General features: G+C 44.9%; 1 protein-coding gene across 3 annotated transcripts in view; it reads left to right on the top strand.

Annotated features, from left to right (window-relative positions):
- Positions 1–17,500, top strand: part of fbn1 (fibrillin 1) — a 77,287-nt gene that overhangs the window by 26,627 nt on the left and 33,160 nt on the right. For all 3 annotated transcript variants that reach the window (XM_079997684.1, XM_079997683.1, XM_079997685.1), the window contains exons 13-32: positions 91–210; positions 358–483; positions 591–713; positions 2,855–2,977; positions 3,943–4,095; positions 4,546–4,599; positions 4,771–4,896; positions 5,517–5,642; positions 6,029–6,148; positions 6,320–6,457; positions 6,614–6,664; positions 6,803–6,928; positions 7,068–7,295; positions 7,394–7,519; positions 8,240–8,368; positions 9,456–9,581; positions 11,464–11,589; positions 12,330–12,452; positions 12,788–12,913; positions 13,711–13,836. In XM_079997684.1, the coding sequence (XP_079853810.1) occupies positions 91–210; positions 358–483; positions 591–713; positions 2,855–2,977; positions 3,943–4,095; positions 4,546–4,599; positions 4,771–4,896; positions 5,517–5,642; positions 6,029–6,148; positions 6,320–6,457; positions 6,614–6,664; positions 6,803–6,928; positions 7,068–7,295; positions 7,394–7,519; positions 8,240–8,368; positions 9,456–9,581; positions 11,464–11,589; positions 12,330–12,452; positions 12,788–12,913; positions 13,711–13,836 (2,496 nt within the window). The remainder of the gene's footprint in view (positions 1–90; positions 211–357; positions 484–590; positions 714–2,854; positions 2,978–3,942; positions 4,096–4,545; positions 4,600–4,770; positions 4,897–5,516; positions 5,643–6,028; positions 6,149–6,319; positions 6,458–6,613; positions 6,665–6,802; positions 6,929–7,067; positions 7,296–7,393; positions 7,520–8,239; positions 8,369–9,455; positions 9,582–11,463; positions 11,590–12,329; positions 12,453–12,787; positions 12,914–13,710; positions 13,837–17,500) is intronic.

A 17,500-nucleotide genomic window follows, 5' to 3' on the forward strand; every position in this document is an offset into this window, starting at 1 on the left:
GGATGGCGAAGCAAGTTCAAACAATGCCCACCCCACACTTTGGGGATCGGAAGGTGCTGTAGATGAGCTCTGTGTGCGTTTGTTTTTCAGATGACGACGAGTGTGAGAGGAAACCGTGTGCACACGGAGAGTGCGTCAACACGCCTGGCTCGTACACCTGCCAGTGTCCGGCTGGATTTCAGTCTACGGCCACCAAGACCGAGTGCCGGGGTGAGACAGCCAGATACACACACACACACACACACACACACACACACACACACACACACACACACACACACACACACACACACACAGACACTCAAAATGACCCTCAGAGACAGTGTGTTTCATGTCTTTCCTGTTTTCTTGCTACAGATCTGGACGAGTGCGTGGCCAACGGGCGAATCTGCAACAATGGACGCTGTGTCAACACTGAGGGCAGCTTCCACTGCGTCTGCAACGCTGGCTTCGAAATCACCACAGATGGCAAAAACTGTCAAGGTCAGAGACAGGGCATTTTGGACTGAATATTTTCTGTAGAGTAGATCTTGTGAGTGGTGACGTCTTCGTGCTTCCTTTTTCCCTTGTTTGTGCGTCTTCGTTTGCAGACCAGGACGAGTGTCTGATCAGGAACATGTGTCTGAACGGTTTGTGCATCAATGAAGACGGCAGCTTCAAATGCATCTGTAAACCTGGCTTCCTCCTGGACAACAGTGGACGCATGTGCGTAGGTGTGTATGCTAGAACCACCGCCAGCCGATCAACACCGTTCAAGGTTGCCAACCAGAGAGATCTCAGTATGGAGCAGACCTCTGTCAAGGCGGAATAACTTGTGTTTACATTGAAGCCAAGATAATTATTCATGGGCGCCTGACAGCAACTCAACATCAGTGGTCTGAGAAAGTCCGAAAATGCTCAACTAACTGAGTCCTGTACGTCCTGGCTCCTGCACAAGATTGAGATGACTATAAAAGTGTATTCATTAAGCCTGCCCACAAAACTTGATGAAATTCCACGGACCAAAGCATTACCGCCTCTGTAGAGATAATTACGCATTCTAATGACACATTTGTTGTTTTGCTGGTATTTCGGAGCTGGCTCAGTTCTGCCTGGAAGGTGTCTACTTTGATGGCAGTTTGGTGCTCCTTGTGGTTCTATTATGCGCCTTCTAGAACAGCGAGCAGAAATCCCCCTAAAAGCCCTGGAAAACTCCCTAAGCGCTCAGACAGACCAGCTGTGGGTGGAGGAGAGCGGGGGCCCAGCCCTTCAGAACAGCACCAGCAGACACCCTGCCCTGAACTTTCTTCATAGGCCGGGGATTGCCCTCACCGTACCATTATAGAAGCATTAAATTGATTAAAGATGCAATGTTTGCCGAAGGATAATCCCCACGATCATGCTTCACGAAGACTTTTGTAGCAAGTAGCAAAGCAAGTGATCTAACTTTGCTTCCATACAGCTCCATGAGACACTTTACATCAATGTGCATGTTTTAAAATAGCACCAAATAGCAGTGGATCCAACAATGTTGCTTTAATCAAAAAAAAGAAAAGAAAAAAAATAGCGTAACATAAGGCGAAATTGCGCCTTGCTTCGGGTCCGGACGTTTGATCTCGGTAGAACAGACATGACCGAGTAAATGCTGAATAAATAAACAGCGGAGGAGCCGTGTGGGTGGAGTGTGCTGATGTATGCAGTCATTAATAAAACGTGTAGTCAGTCGAGAGGGTCTCCAGGGCTCCCATTCCACCTCAAACTGAGGAAAAATCTCTTCTCGTACGCCAGAGCAACTAGACATAACATAAAACACACACACACACACACACACACACACACACACACACACACACACACACACACACACCGACACATTGATATTCACACACACACATTCAGATATAGACGTATGCAAAATCATGAAACACAAAATCACGCTCCAATTGATACAGCCACACACACATACTTGCATGTACACACACACACACACACACACACACACACACTGGCACACACACTCACTATCATTGTTTACACTCATTATGGTAATTATTGCACTTTGCTGATGGAGCCAAGGGGAAAAGCTGTTTTCTTTACTGAGGTCATAGAACTCTGCCTGTGTTGCAATGTTGGCTCTCCTTTTAAACAATTAAACAAATGCACGTCTGCCTCGAAAAGAAACGGATCGATTTCAGATGGACACTGATTAGGATTTCAGTGCTGTGTGTAAAGATATTAGGAGCGCACTGGCCGTGTATTTCACCTGCACTAAGATGTGGAATGTAGCTTTTGAAAGACGTTTTTTAAAAAGAGGAGTGCATAAGCAGGGAAAACGGACACCTACAAACAGGATTTTTGGTTGAGTGGTTGGGTGCGACCACTGGATGAGGTACATGTGAACTGATGTCCGAAGCACATGAGGAAATCGAGCTCCGTGAGATATGCAGCGAACAATCGAGCAAACCACCAGCTATTCCTGGCTATTTCTGCTCTGTTCTGCACTCGGCCCCTCCCAAATTTTCGGTGCTCTGCGTCACTCACACCACCCAACAGGATCACAGCAATCTTCAAGTACAAGTGAGGGATAATGTGCAGCCAGCCGGTCTTTACTGACATACTGTAGTGTGACATACTGTAGTGACAATGGTCATTATTAGCAGCCAGCGGTCATTATTCTAAAATAACTGACCTCTGATGCTGCTATTGACCAATCAGAATCCAGCATTCCGCAAAGCCATCGTGTAGTAACGTGCAGTAACCACTGGGGGCATTTTTGAGGCGTTTGTTTTCCAGGTTCCACGGCGCAGTTCTAACCATGCCTCCCCTGTCTTTCTCCCTTTGCCACCCCTCACCCCCACCCCCCTCCCGCCGGCAGACATTGACGAGTGTGATACTCCGGGCATGTGCATGAACGGCCGCTGCGTGAACAGCGAGGGCTCGTTCCGCTGCGAGTGCATGCCAGGCCTCGCCGTGGGACTGGACGGACGGGTCTGCGTTGGTAAGTGACCGCCCGTAGCCACGCACCTGTCAATATGAATGACCAGGGGACGTCACCACAGCTACGGGAAAAAAACAAATGACCAAACCCCTTCTCAAACGCAAGTGTCATGAAATGTTCAGCTATTATCATTGATATAATGAGGTATCGTTGCCACCACCATATGATTATACCTGAATCTACCAAGATCCTCCCTTTTTATGCCTCTGTCTTATTTCATAATACTGACACTTCCCTTCCCTCCAGAAACCCATTCCAACGCATTTAAAACAAGTGGAATTTCCCAACATGTGTTAAGAGAAGAAAAATGTTTTGTAGATCGAATATCGAGTAGATCGAGACCAATTGACTCCAGTTGACGTCCTTTCCAATTCCGATGGGTGCATCGGTAATTACCGACATCTTTTAGTCAACAGTTTGATTCGAATAATAACGGCCTGTCCTTTGTTTTTTTATGTTGTTTGGCCCCCTCCCAACCCCCTCCACCCTCACCCAGATTTGTTTATACGCCTATTTTCCACATTCCCACATCCCCCAAATGACATTTGTTTTGTTATGTTATATTTTTTGTTTTTTTGTTTTTTTTGTTTTTGTTTACTGTGTGCACAAAACAAAAAGTGTTGTTGTTGTTGTTGTGAAATGCTGTTCGGCTGCGTCTCAGACGGGCCCGTGTCTGGGCAAGTTGCACTCCCCGGGTGATATCAGCGCGAGGGAATGTCTCAAATCCCTGGATATTATGGGGAGAGAACAACTGTTTGTTTTTCTTCTGTTGTTTGTCTGTTTATTTGAGCCAGATCCTAGTGCATCTCTCTCTCTCTCTCTCTCTCTCTCTCTCTCTCTTTTTTGTTCTCCGGATAGATTTTTTTCTCACCACGTCTCTCCTGGTCTCTCTCTCTCTCTCTCATGCTTCCTCTTATGTGTTAACCCGTGCCCCCCACCCCTCTATCCATCCGTCTCCTTCTCAGACACACACATGCGTAGTTCTTGTTACGGCGGCTACAAGCGGGGACAGTGTGTGAAGCCATTATTTGGGGCCGTGACCAAGTCCGAGTGCTGCTGCGCCAGCACTGAGTTTGCCTTCGGAGAGCCGTGCCAGCCCTGTCCGGTCAGAAACTCCGGTATGAATATTAACATCACACAAAACCCTGAGCATGCGTGTGGACCCATGTGTGTGCAACCACTCACACACGCACACACACACACACACACACACACACACACTGCTCGGCAAGTCACTTCTCATTAGTTCCTGCCAATTAAAGTCTTTATATTGTCAGATAGCAGGGCTGAACCACATTAAGAAGCGTTTTATTTACGTCGAGGCTAAATGACAAACCGTGGAAACCTATAATAACATGCTATTAAATTACCCACTTTGAGATTCGTTGGGATTTGGTCAAATTTGGTATTTTCCCAAACACAGTTCTTTCATTTTGATATTTTTTATTCGATTTTTATGATATTTATATATTTTAATTTGTTCATTTATGTTGAAAATATATATTTTTAATCTGTTTATGCAACTATTTATTTCTGGATTTTTATTTGACATTTTTGGTTTCTTGCAGCTGAGTTCCTGGCTCTGTGTCCCAATGACCTCGGTACGACGAGCGATGGCAGAGGTAAAGTTCCTGTGTGTATGTGTGTTTTCTGTCTGTGTGTGCATGTGTGTGTGTCTGTGCACATGTTTTTTGTCCATGCTGCTTCTGTAGGACAATTGCTCTAACTCATAAACTCGTACTTTTTTGACCCTTTTCGTTTGTATATCAACAGTATCTCTTCCATTTTCCCAGATATCAACGAGTGTGCCCTGGACCCTGACATCTGTCAGAACGGGGTGTGTGAAAACATGCTGAGGACGTACAAGTGTAACTGTAACGCAGGCTTCGAGGTGGACACATCAGGCAAAAACTGTGTAGGTAGGTTTCCGGCTGTGAAATAGTAATACTGTTCCCCAGCTCGGAGGGAAGCAGTGTGAACGACAAAGCAATGATTTCAAAGTGTTAATCCATAAGATTATTTGATAAAACAAATCCCATATTTGATACTTTATTTAGCAGACACTTTTTAGGAAACAGCTATTCTATATATTTGCATTATGCATGTACTCCTCCATATGCTGTTTCCATTATTGGTTGCGGGGTCTGCCTTTCGAACATAATTCTGGGATTTATAACACAGACGATCTGATGGATTGCCACTTTGAAGTGCAAATAAAAACAATGATATATTTAAAATTGTTTAATGTTAAAGTTTATTGAATAAAATGGAATAAAATGGAAGAAAATGGACGACAAGACATGCTTCTAGAAGAACAAAGTCGGCTTTCCCTTCCCGGGTGCCTCTCTTGGAAATGAACGCTGGGATATCTGGGTCAATCCAATGAGCCAAGTCAACAACTGATTCTCATCCTTGAAAGTTTGGATGGAGCACGAAGAAATTTTAGGCGTCAGATTATGAAAGATTACTTTTATATCGATGGGTGTGGTCCTTGTGGTCCTCATTCCTGTCTATCCTGTCTCGTGTTTTTTCCCCGTAGATATTGACGAGTGTCTGGTGAACCGGCTGCTGTGTGATAACGGTCTGTGCAGAAACACGCCGGGCAGCTTTACCTGCCAGTGCTTCACCGGATACCTCTTTGATCCTGAGACGGACGTCTGCGAGGGTCAGGAATTCACTCACTCCCTCACTCACTCACTCACTTACTCGTTCACTCCTTCATTCTGCCATTTCAAACCATGTAGTTCGCCGTGAAAGAGATGGGTGTTGTAACCGTGGCGGCATGATGAGCTTGACTCGTTGAAGCTGACGTGGAAATAAGCCCCATGTATTGCACTAAAATTCTCCATATTTGAATATCCTTGAGTAAAGATGAAATCCCTTCATGTACCTTTCCAAGACATCTGTTCATCCAGTTCATTTAATTTTGAGATTAGAATTTTGTGTATTAATGAGCTAAAAATGTGCAGGCTGCATTTTAGTCGATATTTTAATGCAATGTGAGGCTGATGAACAAAGAAATTCAGGTACATTTTCCTTATTATCCTGCAGATATCAACGAGTGTGACTCCAGACCCTGTGTGAACGGGGAATGCTTGAACAGTCCGGGGTCCTATGTGTGCCTGTGTTCATCAGGCAGCACGCTGGACAGCTCTGGGTTGCAATGTATAGGTATGAAAACATCAAAGTCTCAGCCTGTCTTTGCTAATTCATCCGAGACCTACTGTTGAGAGGACCTCCACATTCTATGTGACTGAAATGGGAATGTGTATTTGTCTGAAATGCCATTGGCTGCTTTTATGAGGGATGCTGCATCTTCACATTTTACTAAAATCAAAACAGAGACCACCAAGGGCACCTGCTGGCTGAAGATCATCAATGAACATTGTGAGGTCAACATCAACGGCGCAACGCTCAAGTCTCATTGCTGTTCGACCTTAGGAGAGGCATGGGGAAGCCCGTGCGCCCGCTGTGATCAAAGTGAGGTCATATTTTATACAGAATACATTTGAGATGCATGTGTAAAAGTACCCACGACGGTAACAGTAACACGACCCCAATACCAGATAGAAAAAGGGTCCAGTTTTGATTCCTTCTGAGATGATCTTCTATGCCTATGCTGCTTTTCCCCTCCAGAACCATTCTGCAGTAAGGGCTATGCTAGAGTCAAAGGAAATGTCTGTGAAGGTAAGTCCTACTGGCATCCAACTTTGGAACGGTGGCGTCAGGGGTAAATACGCCCTTTATTTGGCAGAGCCTTTAACTGTTAAATTTCCTGTCGGTAGTTTCCTTAGTTTGTTGTGCTTCTTTCTCACCTGTCACCAGATGTAAACGAGTGTGAGGTGTTTCCCGGGGTGTGTGTCAATGGGAAGTGTGTGAACACACAGGGCTCCTTCATCTGCCAGTGTCCCACTGGCATGACCGTTGACGCCAGCGGAAGAACATGCATTGGTGGGTACAAAATGGAGTTTTGGGTTTGTGTGTACTTGAGTATGATTCTCAATGTGCAATGGCGTTACGATTGTGTGTACATGTGTTGGTGCCTTAAAACGCTGTACAGTTGGATGAATTGTTCTTATCGTGTGTCCAGACCTGCGTACGGAGCAGTGCTACCTGACCCACGAGGACGAGCGCTGCGGGGCACCGATCCCAGGGAAACACCGCGTGGACGCCTGCTGCTGCTCTGTAGGCATGGCCTGGGGCCCCGAGTGTGACGAGTGCCCAGAGAAGGGTACTCAGGACTACAGCCAGCTCTGTCCCCGAGGCCCAGGGTTCTCTCACAGGGGCGACTTCATCAACGGCCGACCTTACCTCAAAGGTACAACGCTGTTCGGCTCTCGTGTGCCGTCTGTGGATCTCTTGCCTGCTTTGTCATTCATTCTATCTCCTCCTCCTCTTCCATCCTCACTTTCTCAGATATAAATGAGTGTAGGATGATCAACAGCCTGTGCTCCAATGGAAGGTGTCGGAACACCATTGGTAGCTTCCGCTGTCGCTGTGACAATGGCTACACCCTGGACTCTAATGAGAGGAACTGCACGGGTGAGTGAGATAACCGCCTTGAAGCCCTCCATGTTGGGCCTACTAAGTTAGCAAATTCATCTTCACTGTGCAAAGGATAAGGAAACACATTTTAAATGAAAAGTCCAAAGGAGCATTTAAGGAATTACCGATTGACAGAGGCAAATTTGGTATTAAAGGTATTAAAATGTCAACACTTGATCAGTCACTAGAATGACAAAATAAGATAGTCGAGATGTCTAGTTGTAGAAACCATATCTGTACTGAATAGATGTAGACATATGGCTAAGAGCTTGTCCTAATCTGTCTGTAAGCAACTTTTCTAAATGGTACAGGCCCGTAGTGGAATTTTCCTTTAACTGCTAAAATCTGACATGGTTTTTCAAATGTAAGCACTTACTCTATTCCTGAGATGTGGCTGAGATATGTGGTGCTCATTACGGACGAAAGGATCACCCGAGCGTCAGCGATTCCACACAAGTCAAGCCAGACCCCATCAATCTTGTACACTGAATCCTACTGCCAAGGCTTAATTACAGCCAAGTGGCAGAACGGCGTTGCCTACTTTCAGCTCAATCTTCTCAAAGATGAGTCCGGCTGCTTGAGAGTTGTTGAGGATGGTCCGCATACCCCGGATCACTGTGTTCACTGTTATGCTGCTACTACACATGGACAACACCGTCGGCTTTGACGGCGATATTTGCTCGAACATGACCTCCATGCGTTGCTTTCTCCCTGTAGATATTGACGAATGCCGAATATCTCCGGACCTGTGCGGACAGGGCACATGCTTGAACACGCCTGGAGACTTTGAGTGCGAGTGTTTCCAAGGGTATGAGAGCGGCTTCATGATGATGAAAAACTGCATGGGTAAGGGTTCAAAAGACACAAATTCTAACTCTCTCTCCACCTCCCTGCACCACCCCACGGCATACAAAACATACCATACTCCCCACAATACAACTTGTGTCCTTCTCCGAGAAGACCGTCTTATTTTCTTCCACGGAAGTGTGCAGACGGAACAACTCACGGCAGATAGTATTTACTCTCCAAGGACACGAGTTGTGAACTCAAATTCCCTTCTCTACCGTCTCTCACTCTGTTTCAAAGGGGGGCATTGAGATCTGAGAACAGAGAGCACTGCCAAACTGTAAAAGGTTCAATGTCTTTGAAAAGCTTGTCTTCCCTGTCACGTTGCCTCATCCAGGCACCTCTTCCCTTCTTTAGGTTAATGCATTGAAAAACAGCAAGACACAAACAACAGGTAAAAGTGTGTCTCGTAAAAAAAAAAAAAAGAATCAACTTCTGTACATGAGTGATACAATATAGTATACACATATATAAAGTACATACTGTATTTTACAGACAGTCACATGTATTCTCCCACTTCTCCCACTTCTCCCACTGACCCAAACCGAGGTGCTGGTCAACATGTCTGAACTGAACAGAATAGTAAAGGGACAGACGGGATACAGTACAGACAGACAGATACAATACAGACAGACAGACAGACAGAGACAGACAGACAGACAGACAGACAGACAGACAGACAGACAGACAGACAGACAGACAGACAGACAGGTACAGGAAACAAGTAAACTGTTTTTGTTGGAAGCCACGTGCTGGTTTGAAGAGTTCCAGTGTGTGCAGACTCGCACTCGCCACACTCCCTCGCCTTCGTCAAACTGCAATGCACAACGTCTTAAAGATAATTGTACTTTATTACATGTTTGACTCTCATACAAGGCGACACACAATGAGACGCCCTTTTTTTAGAAGCCATTACAAGTTCCAATGTTCTTCCATCTGTGAAAATACTTAAATCTTTGCTTCTCATTTGTGCGCTAAAGCCCCGGTGGGCCTCTGACCATTTCGATGAAACTCTCATGCTTTCATGTGTGTGTGTGTGTGTGTGTGTGTGTCTGTGTGTGTGTGCGCGTGCTCGTTCTTCTTCCAGACGTCGACGAGTGCGAGCGCGACCCGCTGCTGTGCCGCGGCGGCCTGTGCGTCAACACGGAGGGCAGCTTCCAATGTGCCTGCCCGGATGGCCACGAGGTCTCCCCCGACGGCACCGCCTGTCTAGGTGAGCGTGGAGGTTATCACAGGCACCCTGACCTCCCCGCTTATTTAAGTTTTTCGTTCAATAATGTATTACTGGAATTATTGTTGGCGAGCACCGAGCTGCCATTGGGTTTGCATTTGGTTCCCATTGAGTTCTCCAACATCCAAGCTGGTTAGGCCAGTTGGAGACATCGGCGGCAGTTTATGTCGCACAACGATCAGAGACTCCCTCCCCCTCTGCATGTTTCTGCCAGTGGGTGCAGGGGTGGGGGCACATGGATGCACGGCGGGCGCAAATTAGCGCCCCGATCGCTCCCTCTATGCGTAACGCGCAATTATGCTTTTGTCTTCCTCTCCCTCTGCCTTTTTCCCCTGGGTGCTCTACCTTTTCCATGGGTGTTTGAGCCGAGGAAGCACCCAGGGGATCGGCGCCTACAGCTGGAGACCTAACATTGGGTATAGAGTGGCGTCCCATTCAGGGTGTCGCCATACCTGGAGTAAGCAGGAAGAAGTAGTCAAAAATTGGACAGATCCTTCTAGATGCTTCCAAAAGCCAAGTAGCATTAAGTTGAAGTTCAAGTGTGGAATTTGACATCAATGGCAAAAACACTGATTGCAGCAGTCAATTGCAGAACCTCTTGGAAGAAGAAACACAACGCGAAGGCAATCGGCCAAACGCAAATCTGAAATAATACAAGTTCCCTATGTGTGAGCGGAGAGGTTACGTGATAGAATCTGGTCAGAAGGCTCATGGGAGATGAGGGACCTGGGGATCTTCCTCCTCCGTCTGTCTCTGTGTGTGGGCTGGCCAGAGCTTTAGTCTGAGGCCGAGGGCGTGTTTGGAGACCGGGCTCGACGCAGGTCATGTGTATGTTAATGTCCTGGATGTATATCCTTTGATTAATGGGGTGATAGTGAGCGTTGTCTCGATGCTCCGTATACTGTAAAAAGTTTTAAAAAATGGCTGACGGCCAATGGGAAAGGCCAGAGAGCAGCCCTGCTTTCTGCAATTTCACTTCTTCAAGTGACTTTATAGTAATGAGACGATTATTCCTTATTCTGTGCCTTTCATTGCAATGACCTAACAAAGCACGGGCTGGTTTTAAGTGGATGACCTCACCCATGTTAACCACCCTTTCAGATCATTTACTTTCTTTATTACCAGTCCAGTGCTTTAAGAGGAAGAAGTCATTGCTAGTCATTACCCGGGGGCTGAGACAGCGACCCTCATTATCCTGCTATCTGTGAAACAAACGTGGGTTCAGCCGTCGATGCAGTGTCACGTTGCTTTGGCTCATTCATAAAAAAAGACCTTCCTCCTGATGCTACAGTGAGGTATTTTTCATTAAAGATGTTTTAATCACAATTTATTTCCCCTAAAATGGCAATGACTTTTAGCCCCATTTCAACTCACGCTTCACCTAGGCCTGGGAGCCATTCCATTGTTTTTTACTCTTTCATATCATTGGTATTCCCTCCTGTCTAAACTATTTGTACAAAAGTTGGCCCGTATGAGCTCTTCCCTGATTCCAGGAAATAGTTTGAACATGTTTGCTCCACTTGGGGCAAGAATTTCAATATTTGATGGACAAGGGAAGGAAAGCAAAAAGGGAGGGGGTTATTTCGTTTGAATTTGAGGGAGGACATGTTGTAATAATGATTCGCTATGGATAGAGACACAAGCTGACAAACATCCCCCAAAGATCGGTCATTTGCTCAAGGACACTCAAATAGCCGTTCACAAAGGGACGGAAGAGTGTGACTCATTTACCTCTGCCTCCCAGACTCTCCCAGTTGGGGAATTGAGCCCTCAACTTTCACGGCCGTATTTTGTGTGTAAGATTGTGTTTTGGATCATTTCTCCTTTGCTTATTTGGCTTCTTTTTATTTTTATTTTTTTACAGATATTAACGAGTGTGACCTGAGTGACCGGCTGTGCAGGAACGGCCAGTGCATCAACATGATTGGCCGCTACCAGTGCGCATGTGACACAGGGTACAAATCCACGGAGAACCGAGTGGAATGTGTCGGTACGTAAGAACCGTAGAGGACTCTCTTTATGAAGGTCAAAGGGGAATTCAACTCATTTTCAGCATTAAACCGAAACTATACCCTCAGTTATTATTTGGTCCGTAGAACCAATCTCCACGACGGGAGCTCCTTTGCCTGGAAAATGTAGGGGAAAAAAAGCATAAATCTCATCTTCAAGGCACTGTTTCGAATGAAATTGAGATTCTCTATTCACTTTATGAGGCTCTCTCGGGGGCGTAGCACAGGTACATAACAGTCACTGTCTACTCCTCTCAAACAACCCGATTGCCCTGTTCTCAGGTGCAGAGAGGCGTAAAAATCGGTTCAATGGAGGACACAGCTTGTTCTTAGTTTAGCCACTTTAAAGCCAAAAGTGATTCAGTGCCTTAAATTCAGTTTTTAGTCCGATCGCGGGTCTGCCAGCCCCTCAACACAACAGGTTATAGAAGGAGCTCCCACTCGCTGTCACATCGGTAGAATCTGTAGAATACTTCAAGTCACACACTTGCACATGCCATCTTTATGAAACGTCCAGACCTTCCCTCCAGACGTGGTCGTGAATTGTATGTTTGCTCCCACTTTTCGCTCTCAGGTGCACACACACACACACACAAGGCTTAGAGCGCAGCAAATGTTTTGCAAAGCAATAGAAAACTGAGCTTAACTCTGATTCACTTACTTACAGGGCGGATGTTTTGTATTAACGGTCTATGAATATATTCTTTGTCCCCCGTCCCAGACATCGATGAGTGCACCATTGAGAACGGCGGCTGCGAGACGTTCTGCACCAACTCGGACGGAAGCTACGAGTGCAGCTGTCACAGTGGATATGCCCTGATGCCCGACCTCAGGAGCTGCACTGGTCAGTCTGTCTGTCTGCCCGTCCATCATATCTATCTATCTATCTATCTATCTATCTATCTATCTATCTATCTATCTATCTATCTATCTATCTATCTATCTATCTATCTATCTATCTATCTATCTATCTATCTATCTATCTATCTATCTATCTATCTGTCTGTCTGTCTGTCTATCTATCTGGAGTGTTGACTCAGTGCTAGAATTTCACTTGATCAATATTTTAGCTCTTATTATACCTCTATACAGGAGACCATTCTCTTCCTCCCCTGCATCAAAAACAAAATGGTTCAAAGGCAATGACCCTTTATCTCTGCGTTCCCTCCCCCGACGCAGACATCGACGAATGCGAGGAAAGCCCAGAGGCGTGTGACGGAGGCCAGTGCACCAACACGCCGGGGACCTACCAGTGTCTCTGCTTCGACGGCTTCATGTCCTCGGAAGACATGAAGACCTGCATAGGTAACAGACAGCAGGTTCTCAGGGCTTTAGTTTTAACAATGCAATGTGTTTCTCAAAGGTCACCACAGGTATGAGTCATGGAAATACTTTTTTTTTTTTCTTTTAATAATTCAGAAGTGTGTGTGAGTGAGTGGGAGACAAGGGCGGGGGGAATAGAAAGAGAGAAAATAGTGATTGTTGATTTAGAGGATGGTAAGCATTTTTTTCACGGGCTGAGGAGGGAGGAATGCGTGACATTTAGATGTCTGGTTCCACTGAATGAGAACCCTGGATCTTCAACACACACACACACACACACACAAGCACACACACACACACACACACTGAGACACACTCATTCATGCACACGGAGTTCATCGCTGCACAGCTTTCCTTTTTTGGTCAGAGTAAACATTGCATTTTTTTAAGGCCTAACGGGACTAAAAATGCCGTCTGTATATTTTTTACAGTTTCCCCCTTTTTAGAGGCAGACAAATGTTATCTATCCAGCAGACGTTAGAGCTAGTGGTTAAATCCAGTTTTGTCCATCATATTTAGAATATGAACTCTCCGAAGCGACTTACAACAAGTACATTTTGTCGGTGGTGATAAACCCTCTCTATGAGTGAGTAGCATTAGTAGAGGAAGAGATGTTTTCATTATTAATAAAGACGGACAGAGATCCTCATGAGGTAGAGCGGTCCAGGTGTAGTCTGGAGAGATATGAGTCTTCAGACGGCCATGAAGGATGGGAAGCGATTTTGGCCCATTCATTCTTCTCCTCTCTCTCTCTCTCCTCCCTTCTCTTCTCCGTCTAGACGTGGACGAGTGCGAGCTGAACTCCAACATCTGCCTGAGCGGGAACTGTGAGAACACCAAGGGCTCCTTCATCTGCCACTGCGACCTGGGGTACTCCGTCCGCAAGGGCACCACGGGCTGCACAGGTGAGCAGAACACACACACACACACACACACACGCACGCATGCACGCACGCACGCACACACACACACACACACACACAATGGTAGAGTACACAGTAACTTAAACAAACAACGACATAAAACTGTAAATCTTTGGGGGGTGGAGGTATTTTGAGCCGTTCAAAAAAATCTGGTCGACGAAAACAGCCCAACACTACAGTGGCGGGTCCTTCGGCGACGGGGAGCGGGGACCAGCTTGGGGCAATGCTGGAGTGGTGCGAAGCCCGGCGGGGAGCGTGGGGGTTCTCCGCTGTGCTCCCCACGGTGCGATCCCCACACTCATAATATTTCATGCTCCCCCATGCAGAAAAAAAGTCAATAACTTCTGATTTTGATTTTGGATTCTAAATAGGATATGAAATGATGGAGTGATACATGGATATTCCTGTCTATTTATGCGCCAAGGTCTGGAACTTCAACACGTGTTGGTACCGGAAAAAGGGCCAAAATTAGCGGGTCGACCCAGTTGTCCTGTTCACATCGGAGCCGAATGGGGTGGAGTCGGTTAAAACCCGTATCTATTGCAGGGTTATTCTTCCCGGGTCTGAAATCCAAGTTTTTCCTTTCCCACTCATGACCAATGCCGGATGTTAGCGGGTGTTACCAGGTTTTTCGCACAGTGGGAAAGGGGTACAACACACACACACACACACGGGATACACACAGAAAATTTGAACACAAACCCACATATACACTTGTGTATTTAATGACCTAATTTACTTGTCCTTTGAGTGTACCATAGTGAAAATGACCGCAGTAGACGACTTCTGAAAATGTAGGTGAAAGAGAAGGGGTGAGGGAGTGGTGATGCGAGGATGAGAGAGAGAAAGAGAGCGAGACACAGAGAGAGAGAGAGAGAGAGAGAGAGATGGAGAGAGGGAGGGGAAAGAAGGAAAGCATCATCAGAATCTGAATCAGAATATATACGTATACTAGGAATTTGTTCTGTTTGCGGTTTCACTACAAATGCAAACATAAAAGCATTAAAAAAAAAAAACAATAATAATGAAATTCAACAGAATAAAAGGTGATGTTATAAATAAAATAATAAAATATAAATATAAATTGTCATATATATACAAATAGCTTAAAAAAAATAATTGTCAGATATATAAATATATACCGAATATACAAAATGTAATACCATGCACAGGATAAATTATTGTTATGTGTATATAGGGTATAAATTATAGATATGAATTATTACCATGTACTATCTAGCTTATTACGGGATGTATTATGTTATCTTTGGAAGAGAACAAAAGAATGTAATCACCTCCAAAATTCATTTAAATGCATCCTCATGGTATTCTTTTATGGCATTATTTGGGTTTTTATTTGCACAAATTGCAAAAAGCACATTTTTGCAATTTACTAACATTTAGTTTGTTGTTTTCGAGTTTCTCGCTCCAAAATGATCAACGCTCATTCAATTTCCCTATTGCCATTGTCAAAGTGAAAATGGACAAAATGCGATGATCGTAGTGTAAAACATGTTCTAGATACCCTGCCCAATAAACCTCCAAATACGATGGGTTGTTAAGCCAAGGCTGGAAACGGTTCCTGGTCCGGAATGCGCAATATACATCTCCACTTCACTGTTTGGTAGCCGAGCGCTGCGGAGAGTGACGTTCAACCTCCTCTCTGCTTCCCCAGCAACGCTAATGAGTCAGTCATCTCATGTTTTCCCTCCGACCCAAACAAATACATCAGCCCGACGCGTGACTCAGGCCCTCAGCAGTCTGCATCCAACGTAAACACACACACACACACACACACACACACTCACACACAGAAACACGCTTGTGTCACACACACTCGCCAGCATTCTAATCCCATTAAAAATCTCATACAGTGTTTTCACTTGTTTTGGTCGAGCTCGAATGGTCCAAGCCGCTACCCCTGATTCACACGTTTGGAATTCCGTCCCGAGAATTCAAAGGGATCGCTCTCCAATTCCCATGGAAGCAGAAGCAAAAAAAAAAACACACACACACATCCCGCCCCAAAAAAATGTTGCAACGTTCTTCACGTGGTATGGAGACCAAAAGGTGGCTGACATTGATCTATCATACGTGTTTACGTTGGGAAGGTATGGACTGTGTGGAAATGAAGACGTTGTGAGTGGTATGGATGCGTGTGTGTGTGTGTGTGTGTGTGTGTGTGGTCGTGTGTGTGTGTGTGTGTGTGTGTGTGTGTGTGTGTGTGTGTGTGTGTGTGTGTGTTATGTGGAGGGTGTGTTTGAGGGTGTGCTGATCTAAAGCCAAGATCTGATCCAGCTCTTGTCAAAGCCCCCCAGAAGTCATTTCTCTCCCTCTAACTCCACAATACATGGGGCTTGAAGACAGAGCGTTCTGTTTCTGTGTGTGTGTGTGTGTGTGTGTGTGTGTGTGTGTGTGTGTGTGTGTGTGTGTGTGTGTGTGTGTGTGTGTGTGTGTGTGTGTGTTTGTGTGTTTTTTGTTTGTTTGTTATTTACAAAATAATAAACAAATAAGTAACAATCAGAGCACAGAAGACAGTTTCGTAGTCATTTATTTTATTTTAAACAATAGTTTATTGTCTGATACTTGATTTTAACATATTGTTTGTGATGTACTTTGTGATATAATATGTGCTATATTGTGATAATAATAATGTATCACATATTTATGGATTTTGAATAAATAAAGAGATAATAAAGAAGAAAAAATAGGATATTGCTGTTATTGATATGTATTGACGTTATGTAAACTATATGGAAGGAATTCTATCTCACAATTTTATATATATATATATAAATATATATAGTAAAAAATGTAATAAAATAAATATAAATGGAATAATACAACAATCCACGATAAAACTATTTTTTTAAAAGGCGGACAAAAAACGATACATCGAATGGAATCGAGAATGGCCATTTTTTATTTTTTATTTTATTAAAATGTAAGTTACTGACTAAAGCCTCCCACCTGCCCACATAGGACAAATCCCCCCATTTCTCGTTGACTTGTCTTGTGGTTCACTGGAGGGTTAGTCAGGGAAGGTTGACTTCATTGCAGACCTCATTTCATTGAAGTCTGTAAAAGTCACGTTAAGTCTTAAATTATCATTCATTAAAGTAAAGGCTGACACACGTGCATGCAGATTGATATGCAGCCAAGTGAAATTCCAACCAAAACAAAGCAAAGAAATAGGCATCTCTTTCAGTGTCTATCTGCCTTCCTCCCATTGGTCTAGGTAAACCGAACCCCGTCTTTGACACCAGCTGTGACCGCCGCCACACCTCTCGCGTGCCACAGCTCTTGTTTGCGCGAGCTTTCCACCCTGAGAATATGGGCCTTTCGTGCGCGTGCGTTTGTTCTGCTCTCTTCTGTCATCAAAGGCTCCTGGAAATTATCCTTAATTCTGCCTGTAATTGAAAGAGGCTTGTGTACTCCTCGCCCTTATATTAACCCCCATCATCAAATACAGTGTAAATACACTGTGGCCTCGCCTCAGGAAGAGAGTAAACGAGATGCACAAATCTCTAATTGATAGTACTGTAAATTACTAGCTTGGTGGAGACGGGCAGAGAGAGAGAGAGAGAGAGAGAGAGAGAGAGAGAATAAGAGGCAAGGGTGTTTTGTCATCGCCTGACATTTTGAT

This window comes from Zeus faber, assembly GCF_960531495.2.
Source record: "Zeus faber genome assembly, chromosome: 3".
Taxonomy (NCBI): domain Eukaryota; kingdom Metazoa; phylum Chordata; class Actinopteri; order Zeiformes; family Zeidae; genus Zeus; species Zeus faber.